The sequence below is a fragment of the Uloborus diversus genome, chromosome 1 (assembly GCF_026930045.1).
Source record: "Uloborus diversus isolate 005 chromosome 1, Udiv.v.3.1, whole genome shotgun sequence".
In the NCBI taxonomy this organism is placed as follows: Eukaryota; Metazoa; Arthropoda; class Arachnida; order Araneae; family Uloboridae; genus Uloborus; species Uloborus diversus.
The window spans coordinates 174,063,496-174,083,620 of NC_072731.1; the positions used below are offsets into that span (position 1 = coordinate 174,063,496).

The following is a 20,125-nucleotide window of genomic DNA, read 5'->3' on the forward strand; positions in this document are numbered from 1 at the left end:
CGCAAAACTCCCCTATAGTTGGAGAATTTAAAAAACGCAAGTGTTTTATGAGAGAAGTAATCAATTGAAGATGGTTGTAAGTGTTAATCAAACAGATCACCAAAAGTAGCTATTATAGCCAGGGATCAAATTTCTAACAAAAGAAGTGCAGGAACCCTATAGTCTTCAGAACTTTTTTTAATGCTGAAGTGGCGTGAATTCGGTCAAAAATACAAAAATTTGAGCGGAATAAGCAAGGAAATATGGGAGCTCAGCTCCCATAACATTTAGACTCTGATCAGCAGAAAAATATTTATATAATGAAGTCAGATGGTCACCGAAAGCTCTTCTATAATTAAACACATATTAAAAGTCAGTAAGATTTTAGTTTTTGTTGATAAAGTACACCATATTGTAGCTATTAGGCATTAATATAATCAGAATTTCAATGAATGGTATTATTAGACATTTTCATTTTACATGCATGCCATGGTGGATAAAGTCACTTTCAAAAAATCATAAAACATTTTCTGGGAAAAAATGCGAGATGCGGTGTATATCCACTTGTTAAGCATTAAAACGGGTTCAAATGAACCAATTATTAGATTTTTTTTTTTTTTAAATGGGTTTTTTGAGTAATCTCACTTTAAAAATCGTTACTTTTTGAGAATTTTCAAAAGTTTAAATTTTATTTCCAAGGCTTTGTAGATCTAATGATAATAGTAAAATATGCGATGAAACTATCATATAAGGGATTTAGACTGCATTCTCCTTTTAGTGAAAAAAAAAACTTTTTTTTTTATGGACAAGAAAAAATCATAAAATCGGTAAAAATGCAGTTTTTTCGCCACATTTTGTTTTCAAAACCAAAAAGCCTGACTAAATTTTCAAAAGCGATGTCTAGATGATATATGAGTCCTTATTTATTTTTTAATAAAGGGACTATTCAAATAGGGTAAATACTTTTGAAATAGTGTCAATTTCAAATCGAGTAGTTTGCTGTTTTTTTTTTTTTCTAAAAGTGCCGATTTTGTGCAGAATTTTAGTGAGCTGTAACTGAAGAAAAAAAAAATTTCTTGCAAAATCCTTTGGGATATTTCATATGTCCCTTAGTTGTAACTACTGTAATTTTTTCAAAATAATCGGTGATGGTCATATGACAGGCCCTGCCTGATCTGAAATGGAATGGCTCTGAAGTTTTGGAAAGGAGAGAAAGTCATCAAAATTATTGAATTTATTCATGTGAAAGGAATACGAGAAGGTAAAATGTCTGTTCCAGTTGAGCAGAGTAAATTATGTTTACTACGATAATGAAGGCAATTTTAGTGAAGACTTAAAAAAAAAAGAAAAATAGTTAAATACTCGTACTTTTGGCCTTAAGGCCATATCACACGTAACGAAATTCGCTCAACCTACCCGTTCAACTTCAAGCTTTCATTCAACTTTCTCTTGGAGAAGTTGAACAGGGTTTCCAGGCTCTCAAACGAAGGGTTGATCCTAAACGTGGCTTCTGTCTACCACTTTAGGCGACTTAGCACAATGTACTCTGAGCGATGTTTTTTGGATTTAATGGGGTTTTTTTTCTCAATTTATTTCAAAACTGTAAATAAATTTCAGTTTTGAAAGTTGCAATCATTCGAAATTATGAAAAAGTGATTTATAAACATGTTAATTTTACTAGCTCAATACAGCGATAACAGCCCTTTTACCTAATAACAATGAGTAAAAGCAGGCCTGGATCTGTAAGTTTTGATCCCCCCTCCCCCGATAAGAATTGAATAAAAACATGGAAGCTTTTCTTCACTATTTTTTTTAAATTCAATATTATTATTTGTTTATGTTTTAAACGGCTATTTTAATTATCAGACAAAGTTTTTTTTTTTTTGACTTATTTTGTTTTTGAGGGAGTTTGAAATTCTTAACTCCTGATTTTTTTTCCTCTCATTTTACGTATAAGTTCATTACAAAATCAATGGACCATAAGAAACTTTTTACAATAAAAAATTTTGTTTTATCCATCTTTCTGGGTCTTAGCAAGTTTTTTTTTTTTTTTGCAAATGTAGGTAACTCTTATGTAACTATTACGTTTTTTACACTTTGATTAGTCTTGCTGCTTTTCATAATATATTTAAAGGTTTTTTTTAAATAATTTTATTTGAAACGGACATTTTCGTGGCTCATATTAAGGTAATTCTATGTATTTATTTCACATTTGCTGATTTTCCCAAATAAAATCTTTTAATTATCCTGATACTTTACAGAAATTCCCAAATGTGTTTGCAACGTTGAAGGTTTAAGTGTATTCGTTTATCTAAAAAGTTTTCCAATTTCTTGGGTCGTTGCCCTGACCCCCCAACTGCGGGCATGTAGATCTGGACCTGAGTAAGAGTCGATATTTATAAATAACTTGTCTAATTATGTAAAAGCTGTGATTTTTAAACCAGTAAACTTGTCTACCACTTTAAAATATGTGACAAAATTTAATAACAGCAGTTATAAATCAAGTAAATGGACATTTCTGAGTTATTACTTTTAAACACTTATCTGCCCAAAACCTGACTAAAAAAGTTGTATTTAGTATGAAATTGCTACAACAAATGATTCTCAGTTTAAAGTATTTTGATTTCATACACTAGAGGAAACTTTTCGACTCTTTTGGATTAAAAAAAAATATATGTTTAGTAAAAAATCCCAAACAGAATGTTGATTCAACAAGCTGCTTGTCTGTAGAATGAGAGAGATGAATAAAAGAGCTACTATTAGTATAGGATAACAAGTAATGGAAATAGCAGTATATTGAATAGTAACAATAATAATGACTATTTATTCCTTAATTTTTTTTAAAGCTGAAAGTGAAAGGCAATGCATACATTTGTCTAGTTTAATTTTCAAACTTTAATAAAACTTGGATCTTTAGTCAACATTTACATTTATTCCCACTCTAAATCTTTTCTCCTCAAACCATGCAGTGATAAAATACTAATTTCAAATCCTTTTGCACACCATGTCTATTTCTAAGTTTGGAATGGATCAATTCAAAACTGGAGAATATCCTCTCTATTGATGCTGAACAGGGGTATATTGTTTTGTCTAAAACTTTCCCATCATACTTTTGCTGGGACATCCTGAATTGAGAGATAACCGCTACAAAAGCTATTAGAGTTGGTATTTAAGTTTTTGACATTTATGTCTTTGGTTGTATCAAGCAACTATTAGTTCCTCTATAAACAGAGAATATTTATATTAGAGAAAAAATTAATAACATAAAAAAAAGTAAATATCACCATTCAAAATATTTAGATACTATTATACTTAACTATTGAGTTCTGATCAACTTAGTTTCATTTTTACTCAAAAGAAAAGAGACATTGCATAAATCCTTTCCCAGAAAGCCTTTTTGATTGATAAAATTAATTGTATCTAATTGTTACAAATGAATTAAGTTATTAAAAAGTTTAAAACAAAACTACTTTGAAAACAAGCTGTATCTGTTATCCACAACTACTTTTACAGTGTAACAAATTTACAAGAAAATTTATCAATTAATTTTAATCAAACTTATTAATTGAACTATTAATTTTAATGATATAATGTGAAATAATTTTTCAGCATCAGGAAACCATATGTGTTTATAAAAACTATCAATGTCAGTATTGGAGTTTTTAACAGGTCATTTCAAAAACAGGTTTTTTTTTTTTTTTTTTGTCAAAAACCCAACCTCGTCTAAGTATTATTATTTTGCTATTGAATGTACACCAAGTTTAGTTGTTAAAATAGAAATCTTTTTAGCAATGCACAAAAAGTGGAATAACAAAATTTTCTACTTTTATATATACATGCTACTGTTTTCATATGAAACCTCTGTACATGACCCATTCTATTTTATCTTTCCAACACATGCACATAAAATTTATTACTTTTAAAAAAATCAAAACTTAAATTTTTAAATAGTGAAGAGTATAAAGTACTTATTGCATAGTTTACAAGTTACATAGAACGCAAGAATACCAACTTTTCTACTGATTTAGGCAGGTTTGTACTACTTTTCATAGTTTGAAAAATTGGACTTAAAATGGTTCTATTGATTTAATTGAGTCATGCAGGTACATTCAATTAAGTAAGAAATTGTGAGTTGTTTTACTTTTGTTCTCTGAGAAGAACAATGCTTCATAGATGTTTTTACAAAGCATACTGAAGGAACATTATCTTTTATAATATATACCAAGAAAGAAAAAAAAATTAAAAAAGTTCATTTTTTTCTAGTATTCTTTAGAGAAACTGACACATAAAATTTATACATAAACTTTATTTACAATAAATTCCATACACACACACACACTCATATGTATTAATACATAATTTCAACATTTCAAAGTTCAACAATAATTGACTTCGCCCTGGAACAAACAGTTTTTGACTGCAACCTCTATAACTGCATCTGTAAACAATAACTTGAAATTCTTTCTCACATAATCTAAAATTAAGAAAACAAATTAGACAAGTATATATAACATGTATATTATACAGGGAGGAGGACAGGCAAAGTACCCCCTAGCTTTTATGAAATGTAAAATCAATGTATTTCCGTAAAGTATAGGCATGGTGTGTGTGCTGGTTTTAAACAATAAACATGTTATACCAGACAGCCCGATTATCATATCCAGAGACTACAGTTTCGTTTTTATTGGAACTCATCAGTCCGGAAGAGCGAATAACCGAGCTGGAGGCAGATGTCATCTCAGCGATAACATCTGCCTCCAGCCTCTGAATGTGATAACCGGGTGTCTCGTATTTTACATGCAGAAGAAAACTTAAGTAAAAGATGATAAATTGTAGCAAAAAAAAAAAAAGTGTTGTTATTAATAACAATTGATTTATGATGTGTATATACTTAAATGTTTAGGACAAAGGAGCTAAACATTTATTTCATTTATTCATTTGTTTATTTTTTGTGCATAATTCTATTGCATGAATTTAATTTGCTAAAGAAGATGAACTTTTGTTTCTATTAAATGTTTGGAAAGTGAAGCTTATCTATGAATTAATATTTAACTTTGTGTATGTGTAATGCAATATTTGGCCAATTTTGATGCACTATAACTCTGACACCAGTTGAATCTCAGTCACCAAATTGCAATCATAGGTTCATATAATAAAACGGTGCTACCTGCTACCTGTATCAATTTCATTGTTTTTCACTCGGTCCCACTTGAAATAATTTGCTTTAAACTTTGCGAAAATGCAATATTTGGCCAACTTTAATGCTCTATAACTCTAGTACCAGTTGAGTCTCAGTCATCAAATTGTAATCATATTTTCATGTCATAAAAAGGTGTTACCTGTATCAATTTCATAATTTTTCACTAGTCCCTTTTGAGATATTTTACTTTAAACTTAGTCAAAATTCGATTTTTTCCATTTTTGAAAAAGTTTGCAAAAATAAAAAAAAAGGACAAAGTTCTTAAGTTTAAAATTCCTACAACAAGTAGTCCTATATTATATCTACAGAAGAAAAAAAATATAGCTGAGACTCTCCTCCTTTTACTAATTTTGTTGCACTAAAACTCGTATTTTATGCTAATTTTCAGTTTGTAATTGTTATTTTTTTTTCTTCACCTTTCTCACCATTTAAATAATATTTTGCAAGCAAATCGTATCTGGGGCATCCTTCTGGTGATGGATTTTGTTTTGTCCTGATAACTGTAAAATTGATCGAGTTAGATGCATTTACGTAAAACTTGTTTTTGGTCCAAAAACGGCAACTAAGCAAACTTAAAATGGTGGGTTAAAAGTATGAGCTTAAAAAAATTTCTTTTAACACTTTTGAACTCACCTAGTAGTGAGAATTAACTAGTAAAAAAATTAGGAAAATCAAAAATGTCGAGCAACACGGCCTGGGTGATTTCTACGGATTGACCCATTACCGTTGCTCTTGCTTCAGATTGTTTATAAACATTCATTGATTTGGCAAGATTGCACACTACGAGATTGGCGAATTTGGCAAGGAAATTCTTACGACGACTTTGAACTAGAAATTAACCTTTTAACACAATAATAAGGTGGAGATTTATAAAATATTACGTTTTATATTTGTTTTTGACGAAAATATAGTACTAATAACTCACCTGAAGTTATTCTAGCAGTTTATTCCATTCCTTGCACACGCTGTTGATGTTGTTACAGGCGGCCATGTTGTATTTTGACGTAACAGGTCAGAGGATTGCTTCCTCCTGATTGGCTGAAAGTTGAGGTTGATCCAACTTTTTTGCCGAGAAGATAAAAAGTTGAATGGAATACGTTCAACCTCGGAAAGCATAGCACACGGGGATTTTCCGGTCGGAATTCGCTCTCGCGGTTGAGTCGAACCGAAGTTGATCGTCAGGTTGAACGAATTTCGCTACGTGTGATATGGCCTTTATGTAAAGCAGATCCTTGAAAGAAAAGATAAGACAATAAAAAAATAAAATATCTGATCTTAAAGTTTAACTATAAACAACTTACTAAATACAAACGGAGCAACTCCATTTCTTACCAAAACATCATTCACAGCAGTATCAAAACATATCAAAAAGCATACAACAGTAAATAATCAGCCTAAAGTAAACATGAGTAAAATAATATCAAAGAAAAGAAGCTTTTGCAGACCGAATCTCATTGACTTGAACCGTACAGTGAGGTAGATATTTGATCATGTTTTTCATTCCTTCTGCATTTCTTTCACTCTGAAACCACGAATGGTAGGGATAGGAGTGTTGCGAAAGGACTATAGGGTCAGAAAAGAAAAGCTTGAAACCTGACATATCTTTACCTCTGCGCCAGGAAGAGAAATCTTGTGAAAAGAATGTAAAGGCATATTTCGAGAGTTTTTTTCTTTTCTCTACGCACAACATAAAGGAAAAACAAAATTTTGTTACTTAACTTCGCTACTCTGAACAAAATTGATTTCAAAATTTTTCTTCCAGCATAACGTGGTATCTTTAGTGTTCTTGAACAAAAAAATTCTAAGAACTGTACATTTTTGGTTAAAAAAAATAATGTAACAATGTCTACAATTCAAATAAAAGCAAAGAATGTAACCGAAAATATGCTATAGTGTCAGCGCAAAGCTACTAGAAAGAAAAACAGTACAAACATATTCAGGAATGCCAAAATTACAAAGCTTGGAAGAAGATGAAATACGTGAGTTATGGACTGACATGTCATTAGGGGGAAGATCGGCCCCTTAATTCACAATAGTAGAGGGGCTATGGTAGAAAATATAGCCGAAAACTGCATTTTGTGATAAAATTGTGAAACTTGGCATGCATGTAGACAATGTCCTAACAAACATTTTTAAAAGGGAATACATTTCAAAATCTCTCCCAAAAACGCCCTGGCGGCCATTTTTGGTCGAAAATCCGAAACTACTTTTATTTTTTACTTTTAGAAAAGCACCCACTGTATATTTCTTTGTAAGTTGTATTATGCTCACTAAAGCGTAAAAAACCATTAAAGTATCTCTAAACCTCCTAATTTTAATAATAATTTCAACAACTTTGATTTTTTTAAACAAAACTTTAACGCACTAAAGTCTTTAAAAATCTGGAAAGTTTGTTTGAGAAATGTCTTTTTTTAATGTATTTTAAAGCACTATGTTAAAGAAAATCAATTCATTTATGGTAGAACCCAATGATCCTAACACCAAAAATCCGAAACATTTGAAAATTCGAACATATTTTCAAATTTTCTGATAAAAATTGATTACAAAACTAAGAATAAAACTAGAAATAAAAAAACCATAAACAAAGCAAATAATTTTTTAAAACTTGAAACAAGCATTTACATTTTTATTTAAGAATGAATACAATACCTTGATTAGTTAAAACTAAATCTATTTTCATTATCGGCGGGGAAGGGAAGAAAAAAACTCCAAAAAGAAAACTTCAAAAACATTTTTTGCGATTTTTTTGGAAGTTTGACTCACATTCTGAAGTTTTATAAGTCGTGTTTGCACTAGCAAAATGAGCGGGGGGGGGGGGGACGGATACTTTGTTCATAGAACTCCAAAATTTATTATTAAACGCTTTGAAATAAGTTTTTAGTTTTTTCTCATGAGACAATTTGAAGTGTTTGTTTTATGTTTTAAACGATGTAAGAGGAATAAATTATTAATAACTGCAATAAAAAGTTTAGTGCTGTGTTAATAAAACTAACAATATTGTTACTATTAATAGAATTGTTACTTATTGAAATATAACACACTACTATTACAAAAACAACAACTAAAACTACAACAAATCTAAGTAAGTGAGGCTCACAATGATTATATAATAGAAAGTAATTTAAAACGTTGGAATTTACTAGTAATTTACACAGATACATAGCATTTTTCATTGCAGTATTTACACATTCGCTGTGCAGATAAGTCCATTTTTGAAAACCCACAAGTTACTATTTGAGAGCAACTGTTTTTTTACACTTGCACGACGTAAATTCGCTTGAAACTGCGAGCAAACTCAAAAAAACAATTACGTGCTTCTCATCAATTACTGTAAACTCCAATCAATTTCTTCATTGCGCATATACAACGTTTCTTTAAAGTCGAGGTAACTTCTTCAAATTGTGTAACTAAATCGATAACTTCAAGATCAACCAACATCCACCTTCTTAACGCAGTTGGATCTGTGATACACCAATTATAACCCCGTCTCCTTTCACCACCGCATTTTACAACAAACATTCCTTCTTCCAAGGATTTGTGCACGTTTAAAAGGTTTGTGGATTAAAGAAGAATATCTTTTATTAAAACTGGTAACGATCGAGCATAGTTACTAAAAAGTATATGTACATCAACAAAATGGGAAAAAAAGAAAAAGAAAATCAACTCCTTCAAAGTTTCAGTAAAGGTATTAAAGTTGGTTGAAACCTCTGATCAAATAAACATTAACATCAAAATCCCCAGTTTTAATACGGTGCTCTTAATTTTTAACATTGAGAGGGTGCTTTCTTTCTCGGATTTTTAAGCTATAAAAACTTCTCTGGCAATAGTGTCTTCATTGCATCGATGTGAATCTTTTTGTAAGAAGTAGTTAGAAACAGTTTTTTATACACTTGAGGATTTTTTTTTTCATAAACTGAGTAAAAACTTACTAATGATCAATCAGGTAATGGAGAATTAACAACAGCAGCAATGGTAATAATAGTAACAAGAAGAAGAAATTTAAAATTCAAACTTTAAATTTTTTTCAATTAGAATTATGTTGTCTTGACATTAATTTCACCCATTTTCCTTCCTTACTCTCTTATACCCTTTGGAAATAATTTCGACTACTCGTGCTCATATGAAACGAGGTACATCATGGCCGGATAATTGGACAGTTCGGAATCTTAGAATTCGGATACCTGGAACCCTACTTTGATATAACCCTAATTAAATGTATCTTTAAATTTAGAAAATGGGAATTATGTTGTGAGAGTGGAAAATTCATGTCAGATTTTTACAATTTAAAAATAGCGATTTTTTTTAAGAAACCACTTTTTGTGAAGTTATTTATGAAATTAAACATTTAATGGAGCTCAAAACGATAAAAAAAATATAATTAACATCTATGGAGTGACAAAATCAATGAGTTAAAAAATTATAATAAAATTTAAAAAAAATATCGCCATTTATGTTTTTGGACCAAAAATGGCCGCCAGGATGGGTGGGGGTGGTTTTGGAATGTCTCCCTTTCCTAAAATATTTGTATACACAATGTCTACAAACATGCCAAGTTTTATAATTTTTTCACAAAATGCAGTTTCTTCCCCCATAGCCCCCTATTCTATTAGTGTTCTCACGAAGACTAATAGAATTGATCGAATCTTTAGATCGGAAACCCGTAGTGCAAAATGACCAACATTCATGAGTCCAAAATCCCAGTTGATCATATGTGGAATGATTGTTATCTTTCCCCGATTCGCTAACTTACACCTGCCTTATGTTACAGCAAGCCAACTTTCCCTGTGACATTACAAGTGTGTGAACTCTGCCAAGGTTTAAAAAAACTTATGTAAGAAGTACACAAAGCATAGTCGCGTCAAAACAAAGATGAAACTTTATCGCTGATACTATACAAATCATCCAAGCAATAAAATAAAGTTTTTCTACTGCATTTACAACCTTTAAAAGAGTGTGTAAACACGCTCTGGTCACCTACGCAAAAAAAGGTAGTGTTTAGGGGTCAGATTTGAACATTTTCCTTCATTTCTTCATTTTTCAGAAAAATGCTAACAATTTCTCAGATCAAAACTGTCCTCTTGTTCGAATAGTTTCATTTGGCATTGTATTTTTACATGTAACCATTATGTAATACAAAACTGTTGACGAACTATTTAGTAACAAAAAAATAAATGCATAAATAAAAAATAAACCAGTAAATAAGTGCAATATGCCAGACAGCCCACCCGGTTATCACATCCAGAGACTGTCGTTTCGTTTTGATTAGAACTTATCACTCTGGATTAGTGAATAACCGAGATGAAAGCAGACATCATCTCATTGAAGCTAAAAGTGCCAACAAACATAAGGAAATTTGCATAACGGTACATAAAGGACATTATCTCACCAGTAAATGACCACAGCATGGTGCGGTTTCACTCAAAAATTGAAGGCAAAGCTTGGGTATAAGCAGTAAGTTACCACCTCCTGAGCCAGGGCTAAGGATATAATTGATATACCAGACGGCCCGGTTATGGTACGGTCACTCGCTGGTGAGATAAATTTCCTTAATCTACGAGTTAGATACCTTTATCCACCGTTATGACAATTTTCTGGGTAAAATGCTCTTGATAGGAAAAAAAAAATTGAATTTTCGAAAAATCAGTTCGAACTGCTTACTAGAGCGGGCCGAAAAAAATTGAAATTCTTCAGAGCACTTAGCCTTAGTACGGAAAATATGTAACTCTAACACTAATTACTGTGCAAAATTTGGTGACACATAGTTAATGTCTTCTGCTCTGGCAATATACTTGATTTTTTGAGATTTTTTACAAAAACATCAAATAAAGAGAAAATTTACAAAATATTTAAAATTCTGGTGAACTTTAAGCCTTAGTGCGGTAATTTTTTAACTTCCTAACACAAACTACTTCGTAAAATTACAAGCTTGTGAGGTATTTTTTTTCTGCTCTGGTAAGAAGCCTGAATTTTGAGAGTTTTACATAAAATTTTTTTAAATACGAGTAACACACTACAAAGTAGCAACATACCTAATGTACTGCGGCACAAGACCACCCCTTGAACAGGTCCTTCTTTTAAGGGGTTAGGGTGAAGAGGGTCAATGCCCTCCCCTCTACTGTAAAAAACAAACGTTTTTAAATATAAGTACGAGTGGTTTTGTAGTTTTTGATAAAATTTCATTGAGTTTACTTCCTTTATTCCTTCTCCCCCGTGAATGCAATCGGTATAACGGGCCAGCCTTGAACTGAAATAGGGTCTGTTTCGTTGTTTATACGGGGAAAATGATAAGGAAGTCACGTGGTTTAAATATTTGTTAGAAGTTGTCTGTTGTATCTGATACATGTTCCAAAATATTTTCAATTCACTAGATGAAAAGCTGGAATCATTCGCCAATTGGAGCAAAAGCATTGCAGACCCCTCCAGTCAGCTATTTCCCTTTATTCATCTTAACGAACTCTCGTTGCAGCATCGCTTCCAGTTTGTAGATGGTTTAACGTTAGGCTCCATTCCTGACTCCAGTAAAATTAGAAAAAGGTTGTGCGATTCTAAAAAGCGTCCCATAGTTGGTTTTAAGCCTCTAGATTTCAAGTTGACCCGACAATATGAAGTAAAGACCAACAATATTCGTTACTAATGTCACATGCCGTAAAATAAGGTGTATGCTCCCCTTATCTTACTAATGCTCATTCCTATGCTACGAACTAATTTTGTGCCAAATTTCATGAATATCGGCCGAGCGGTATAGGCGCTATGCGCGTAACAGACATTCAGAGATCTAGATTTTCAGTTTTATTATTAGTAAAGATAGACGTGAACTGCCTTTTCTATTAACTGTAAATAGCAGCTAAGCATAAAGTTTTATGTTGTAATATAGCACGGAATGTCATTTAAATGTTTATCACTTCTGATTGGCTGATGAAAAGTTTAACGAATACATATTATTTTCTGTATAAGAACATAATGTTTTGTATGCATTGTATAAAGTGCTTTAAAAATAATTTTGGTGCAACAAAAATTTGCTCAGGCTTTTTTAGCAAGTACTACACGGTCCCCAAAGGATTTCCCAATCAATATCCTCTGTGTATCTAAGATAAAAATACTATCTCTCCTACTTCGTTCTTTATTATAAAAATCCTTGCCAAAACCTATTTTTCAGTTTCCAGATCATTAGACATTGAAGCAGTGTAAGAGTTAATAATGTTTTTGGTAGGAGATTTTAATGAAGAAATCTAATAAAGATATTGTATTCCTAATCCAGCTAATGAATCATTCTTCAGCTCTTCTGCCCAAGAAAAACTTAAATAAAATATCTTTCCATGAGGAACAAGTTTTTTTTCTTTTGAGTATTAAATGTGCTTCAGCAGATATAGATTTAGTCGGCTAGAAAATCTTAATGGGAATAAATAAAATTAAATTTAAAAAATAAGAAGAATATCCTGTATAAAATGCATAACTTCAGTTCTTTAAGTTACATAGTTCTTGCAACGGTGGAAATTTTAAATAGTTTTTTCAATGCAATATTAACACGAAAAATATTCCTTTGGTCGAGCTAAACGGAAGGCGTTCTCTTTTGCTATACGCAGAGGTCACGTAATTCTGTTGAAACGCTAAAATATCTTATTAAATGAATAAAGTAAGAAGTTCTACGCAGCATATTCTTTACCAAATATCTCCCTGTATCATTTATATTTAAATCACTTACTTAGTATTAAAAAAAATGATATATTGCAAACTACAAATACTAAATTGCATAATGTATATTCATCCAAATATGTATATCCAGAACCAAAGTTGATCATATTTGCATTAGATAATCTGCTTATATCTACAATTATTGATAAAGGTTACAAGAAATGCAGGTTTTAAAACATTTTTTTAAAACTTTTTTTTTCAGATTGTTTGACTTTGTACTTAATGGGGCTTTAAAAATAAATCACTTAATATACATTTTTAATATAGAATTTTATTTTGAAATTACAGTGTTTTTATTTATTTTTAGGAGTCATAATCTTCGGATCAGACCAAGAAGTCGCAGGAGTTATGCGTGCAATAAGAAGAAACAATGCGACGGGCATGTTTTCATGGATCGGTAGTGACGGCTGGAGTGCAAGGTCTTTAGTTTTCGACGGCAATGAAGATCAAGTAGAAGGTACAATATCTGTGCAACCTCGAGCACTGCCAGTACGAGGATTTGACGAATACTTTCAAAAGTTAACTATGAAAAATAATGCAAGGAATCCTTGGTTTACTGAATTTTGGGAACACTTTTTCAACTGTAAATGGCCAGGAAGCGTCGTTACTCCTTACAACTACCATACGAAAGCCTTGTGCACTGGAGAAGAAATCATGTCATCTGAGTTTGGGTATGAAGCGGAAAGACAGCTGCAGTTTGTCAGTGATTCTGTCCTGGCTTTTGCATATGCACTGAAGAATTTGCATTCAGATCTATGCAAAGGTACTCATGGATTGTGCTCTAAAATGGATCCAATTGATGGTGCTATATTTCTAAACTACCTGAAAAACGTTACGTTCAGAGGTAAGAATTTTTTTTTTTAAATATCTCTCTTGATTCAAAAAAAAAAAAAGAAAACTACAGTGGAGCCCTCTCATTAGAATCTCGGTTAAAAAGAACATCCCGCTTAATATAATACATTTTCAATACACCAAACCAACCAAACCAACGTAATGTGTTATTTTGATCCCGGTTAGTAGAATATCCCGCTCATTAGAATATTTTTTCGTGGCAAAATGGCTATTCTATAGCACTGGTTTGGCTGTACATAAGAAAATCATTGAAATATAGAGAAAGAGGGGAACATGTTAACAGTTTTTTAGCAATTCTCTGTTGAAAAAAATATTATCAATTTGTTAGAACAAAAATGTTCCCATAATTAAATAGCCTATTCTTTGAGTTATGTTTTTTTTTTTTTTTTGGAGATTTTTTAAAAATTATTCCTTTACTTTATGGTATTTTTTGAAACTGTTTTCAGTTGCTCACACGTGCCCCTGTCCCTAAAGGGGGGTACATGTGAACAGGATTGAAAAAAGGAAGGATTGAGTGCAGGACCAGCACCCTATTTCAGCGAAAAACTCTTATCATCTGAAATATATACGTATACTCGGATTGCATTGAAGGGTTTGTAACCTATATTGTGTCAGTTCAAATTGTTACAGTCTAAAGAGAGAAAAATAGCTCAAAAGTGCAATTGTCAAAAAACCTTGGACCTCATTCATTGTGATACCGGTATATATTCAAGGTGACATTCGTTCGCATTTCAGATGTGATCCTTACTATTCAAACTAGCAGTGACAACACAATAAACTGTGCACAACCGTACATTCTGAACTCAACGAACTTCACATCCATAGTTCAGCTGACGTTAAATACAATGAATGAGTAATCATTCATTTGTAGTGACAGCTTATTAATTGTTCTTTCGCAAGGATTCCTCTCAGAAATGTATCTATTCAGAATGTTCCAGTGGAATGAGGCCCATCATGAATGTCATTGTAACAAAAAAAAATATTTTATCACAGTGGCGCTATCACTTTCTGTCCCACCATTTGCATTCAACTAAGTTCATTAATGGAACTCGTTACGATAACTGACTACGTCCGGACTTTTTTTTTCCGGACCTTCCTTTTTTCTAAAGAGTCCTTAGCATCTATGAAGAAAATTTCAATAGGTTATGTTACATCCAAAATATGAAAAATTACGAATCTTAAAAAATGGTTGTTTGATGGAAAAAAGTTTTTTGTTTTTTGCACAAAGTTAATGAATAACATAAATAGTGTAACTCAAGCAATTTAATGAGAAAGACTTTATTTTATTTATATAACCAATTTAAAAACATTGAACTAAAATAAAAGAACTGCAGTTACGTTTAAATGAATAGTGTACTATTAAAATATTACGTTAGTATAAAATATTAATTAATGAACAGTTAAGTTTTAAGTTTTGATATTTGTAACTGTGCATTTGCTAACTATCTGGATGTGTTGAAAAATAATCCTCATTCATAACTTTACAGGTTAACTAAGAAGAAAGTAGTATTTAAATTTCGTAATTTCAAAGTATGAATAATAATGTAAATCAATTTTATTCACATATATTTAAATATGCAAAAATGTCCAATAAAACTGGATTTTTAAAATTTTTGAATGTCATTGTGTTTGCTTGAGTAAACTTGCTGATGTCTGTTTTTGATCATGCACTGGAAAAGGGGCAGTATTGTTCTTAGAATTCAGGACTTGTTTTTTAAAACTTTTTTTTAAAAATATTAATTCGTGTGCATCGATTACTGATTTATAAAAAAAAATGCTTTTTTGTTTCAGGGTTAAGCGGAGACGAATTTCAATTTTCCGAAAATGGAGATGGTCCAGCGAGATATAATATAATACATTTCAAGCAAATGAGTTCAGGAAATTACAAATGGATTAGAGTTGGGGAATATAAAGACGGTGAGTTGAAAATAAGCTTATCAGACATACGATTTCGGTTGGATGAGCCTGAAATGCCATCATCTGCTTGTAGTCTACCCTGTAGCGTTGGCCAAGCGAAGAAATACGTAGAAGGTGGAAAGTGTTGTTGGCACTGCTTCAACTGCACTAAATATCAGATCCTTAGTACAGAAACGAACTGCTTTGATTGTCCTCTAGGATATCAGCCAAATGAGAATCATACTATTTGTCAACCAATTGAGTTGCAGTACATGAAACTCGACAGCTATTGGGCAATCGGAATCATGACGTTATCATCCGTTGGAATCGTCATCACTATGTTCGTGGGACTAGTTTTCTTTAAACATCACGACACTCCTGTAGTTAAAGCTTCGGGTAGAGAACTAAGTTATGTTTTGCTTGCTGGAATATTCTTATGTTACGCAATGACATTTCTTCTTGTACAGAAACCTTCAAACGCCAAATGTGGAGCTCAAAAAATGGGAATTGGGTTATGTTTTACTATTGTTTACAGTGCTGTTCTCACGAAGACTAATAGAATCGATCGAATCTTTAGATCGGGAACCCGTAGTGCAAAACGACCAACATTCATAAGTCCAAAATCCCAGTTGATCATATGTGGAATGATTGTTAGCGTTCAACTCATATTATCAGCAATGTGGCTGGGGTTCAGTCCTCCTCGTGCCATACATTACCACCCTACGAGAGACGAAGCTCATCTTGTGTGTGCTGCTTCTATTGATGCTTCATACGTCGTTGCTTTCGCATATCCTATGGTACTGATTATAATTTGCACCATATATGCTATTCTAACAAGAAAGATTCCAGAAGCATTTAACGAATCTAAATTTATCGGTTTTACCATGTATACGACTTGCATTGTATGGCTAGCGTTCATTCCATTGTACTTTACAACTACTGCTCATGATGAAATCAACGTGTTTACTATGTCTGTTACAGTAAGTCTGAGCGCAACAGTGACTTTATTTTGTCTTTTTACTCCAAAGTTATACGTCATTCTCATTCACCCAGAGAAAAATGTTCGTCAGTCTCTCATGTGCCAAAGCAAGTATGGGACAAATGACACAAGGCTCACAGCTATAGCAGGAAAAAACGAAAGACCAACTTTATCAGAAGGTGAGTAATAAGCATTATTCAACTTAATTTATGTTATAATAATTGGTTTCTTTTTACATTCGATGTTTTTTTTTTAAATTTAATAACCAGAATAACTTACTAATCTACATACTTTCGTGAGCAATAATAGAAAATAAATTTTAAGACTATTTGTAGTACCTTGAAAATGCAGAGTTAAGAACTTTGAGAAGAACGTAATGCTCCTGCTTATGAAATTAATAAACAACGCGAATAAAGCACAAAAAATGCCCGTTATTCCATACCCTTTGTTTCAGTGTAAAATATCGTGCATTGAAAAATTCCTTTAAATTTCACATATTTTTTTTTTTTCTTTTTTGCTTGTTTCACTAAGGATGGTTTTGATAGTTTATTTTTTCATATAAAGATTATTTTTTACTTTTTAATCTCGTCTATTGTTACGAATACATTTTTTCACGAAAATAAACAAAGATACCAATTTCCATGCAAAAAGTAGTGATTTTAAAACTCTTAATATTATTAAAAAGGTCATGTGTGCACGCGTTAAAATAATAATAAAGTTATCCAATAATATCAGCAACTTGATTTACATATTCTCAGTATCTCCAACAAGTTTTATAACACTGCTGCTTGGGATTTTGTCTCGTATTAACGTGTATATGTTTTAATTTCTTCATTTTTCATTTCGATTGAAGATTTTCTTTAAAACTTTTTACTTACCCACAAACAAAAATATAGTAGATTTGCTTATATACAGAAAGTTCGCCATATTCAGGACTTTTCCCTCAGGTTTTTCGGTCTGGTTTTATTACGCGCAAAGCACATCGGCTGTTACGAGTTTGATTTCATCCACATCAACTAGGACCTCCTCAATAATGTTATCAGTCAACTTTTAGCGTAATCTGATATATTAGAGTCTCTCAATTTTACGTATTCACATTTTTCCTGAGATCTGCTTCGAAATCCCTGAAAAATCATCAGTTCCAAACTTTCCTAGACAATTATAAAATCAAAGCAGTTGCTGCCGTTTCATAAAGATGCGACATGTGGTTGATGCTTATAAAAATAAGCATTTTATGCGGTACCTTCTCCAGATTTGAAAAAAAAAAGAAAGAAAACATTAAAAGAAAAACAATGCAAAATAAATAAAATCAGAAAGTTTTGAAAAAAGAAGCACATCAATTGTAAAAAAAAGAGAGTATATGCTTGCAGTTACTGAAATGGACAAGAACAATTCACACACTGTCGAGAAACTTCAGGAACTTTCCTTGAAAATAATGAGCATCTTTTGTGCCTCATTTCTACTTTACATAAATAGAATTTTTTGAAACAAAGCATTTTTTGAATGCAATTTAAAAGAAATATTTGCTATTTAAATGCAGATTAAAAAATTCACATTTCTCAAATTAAGTCTTTGACAAAAAATATATTGTCGTTTCTACACAAATTTAACAGCATCTGGGTAAATTAAATTCTAAATTTCAGCTGTGTGCCAAACCTTCCTCTGGTAAAGACACTTTTAAAAACTCCTTAATGTAAATGGGGAATGTGAGTTTATGTTGAAGAAGGTGGGTAAGTTTATGGATAGTTAAATAATTGTTTATTTCAGTGAATAAATAGAGTTGTTGAATAGTGGAAAATACATTATTCTGTAATTGTGGATACAATGACGCTCTAATAAAAAGAACATACAAAACTTTAACTAAATCAGTATTTTCAAAAAGTACAACACAAGTTTGAATTTGAACTGCTTAAGGGTCATTCTCCAGAAAACGTAACTTTTGAAAGCAAAAATTTTTCAATTTCGAACCTCATAAGCCATGGCCCAGCTAAGTATCAAGTATTTTACTCATAAATAAAAATAATACAAAAATGTCTTGTTCACGGAAATTAAAAAAAAAAGAAAAAGAAAAAAAACTTTTGATGCTTAAAAATTGAGACCAATTTTTGTGTCAAAGTGTTAATTTTGTTAATTCTGCAAACAATGAGATATTTTAATGATTAGTGGCAGTCTAATATTAAGCTCTCTTAATTATAGTACGGCTTAATTAGTAGTTATCCTTTTAGTTCAAATGTGTGTTTAGAAACAGTATTTAATAAATTTGAGAATATAGTGGCAATTAATTACTTTGGTAGAATGCCTAAGATTGATGTATTTCCCCTCCATCATTTATTTTCACCTCAGAAATATTGACATTGATAAGGTCTGACACGGAGGTGATGTTCACGGAAGTGAGGAATTTTCCATTTAATATAGGCCTAGTACATACAATTTTCAGAGGAAATATTTTTTCTTCGTTGCTACAATCTGCAAATGTTAAGCATATAAAACATGTTCCCTTCTTTTTTTACATTAATTTACATCCCTGAAATTCAAGTTCACGGAGGTGAGAAGTCAGAATAACCACACTAAATTTTTAAAAGAAAAAACTATCTTCTTGTTTCTCGACAAAAATCTCACAACTTTAATTATGCCTGAAAATAAATAAGGAGCATGGAAAATAAAATTTGATGACATTACTGCCACGTGCTAATGAGGAATGACATATTGTGTTTAGGTAACGGAGGTGAGAATTTATTGTGTGACATGACTCCTTATCCTACTAAAACAAAGTAAAACACAATATTAAAAAATTAAATACGCTTAAACAGTTAGTATTTGAGACACTTGGGAAATGAATAATAAATAAATAAGTATATACTTTTAACTAAACAAGTAATTAAGTTACATAAACAGTCACTCAAGGTGTGTGATGTGCCACGGAGGCGAGAATTCACATGATGTGAACCAAAAATATACTAAAATATAAGTCAGTATTTAAAACATTTTGGCAGGTTTAAATAGATATATTTTTGATGAAATTAAAAATCACTGTAAATGAATTGATCCTTAAAGTTTTTACTATAAAAGTCGTATGACTGAAAAGTTACACTTTTTGAAGAATGAATGACCCTGAAGTGACTTTAAAAGAAGAAAGAAATAGCAAAAGATATTGCAGTTTTTGTCAATAAAATTTAAAAAACACTTACACATTTACTTTATTTTACACTATTCAAAAATACTTCAGTTTTCAAATTCAGATTCCACGTTGATTTAACTTTCACTTTCTTAACTTTAACTAAAGTGTTCATAAATCTGTCTAAGTACCCTCCATTTTTTCCTTTCTTTACTGGTCGTTTTTATCGTTTCCATTCTAAAGGACATTTCTGCATATTTTAACTTTCTTCAGAAAGTTAGAAACCTCTTAACTGTCAATATGCTGAAATATACGTTATTTTATTCTGACAGGTGCTGGTTCTCGCAGCGAAAATTCGATATAGACGTGTCATTTTGTGAAAATCGCTCCAAGACCTTTTTAAATGACATTC

At 31.5% G+C, this 20,125-nt stretch overlaps 1 protein-coding gene across 1 annotated transcript in view; it reads left to right on the forward strand.

The window, feature by feature from the left end:
- The window catches only part of LOC129217200 (metabotropic glutamate receptor 6-like), an 81,123-nt gene that overhangs the window by 59,391 nt on the left and 1,607 nt on the right, over nucleotides 1-20,125 (forward strand). Inside the window, exons 6-7 of the mRNA XM_054851470.1 lie at nucleotides 13,179-13,715; nucleotides 15,515-16,777. Coding sequence (XP_054707445.1) covers nucleotides 13,179-13,715; nucleotides 15,515-16,777 — 1,800 coding nt within the window. The remainder of the gene's footprint in view (nucleotides 1-13,178; nucleotides 13,716-15,514; nucleotides 16,778-20,125) is intronic.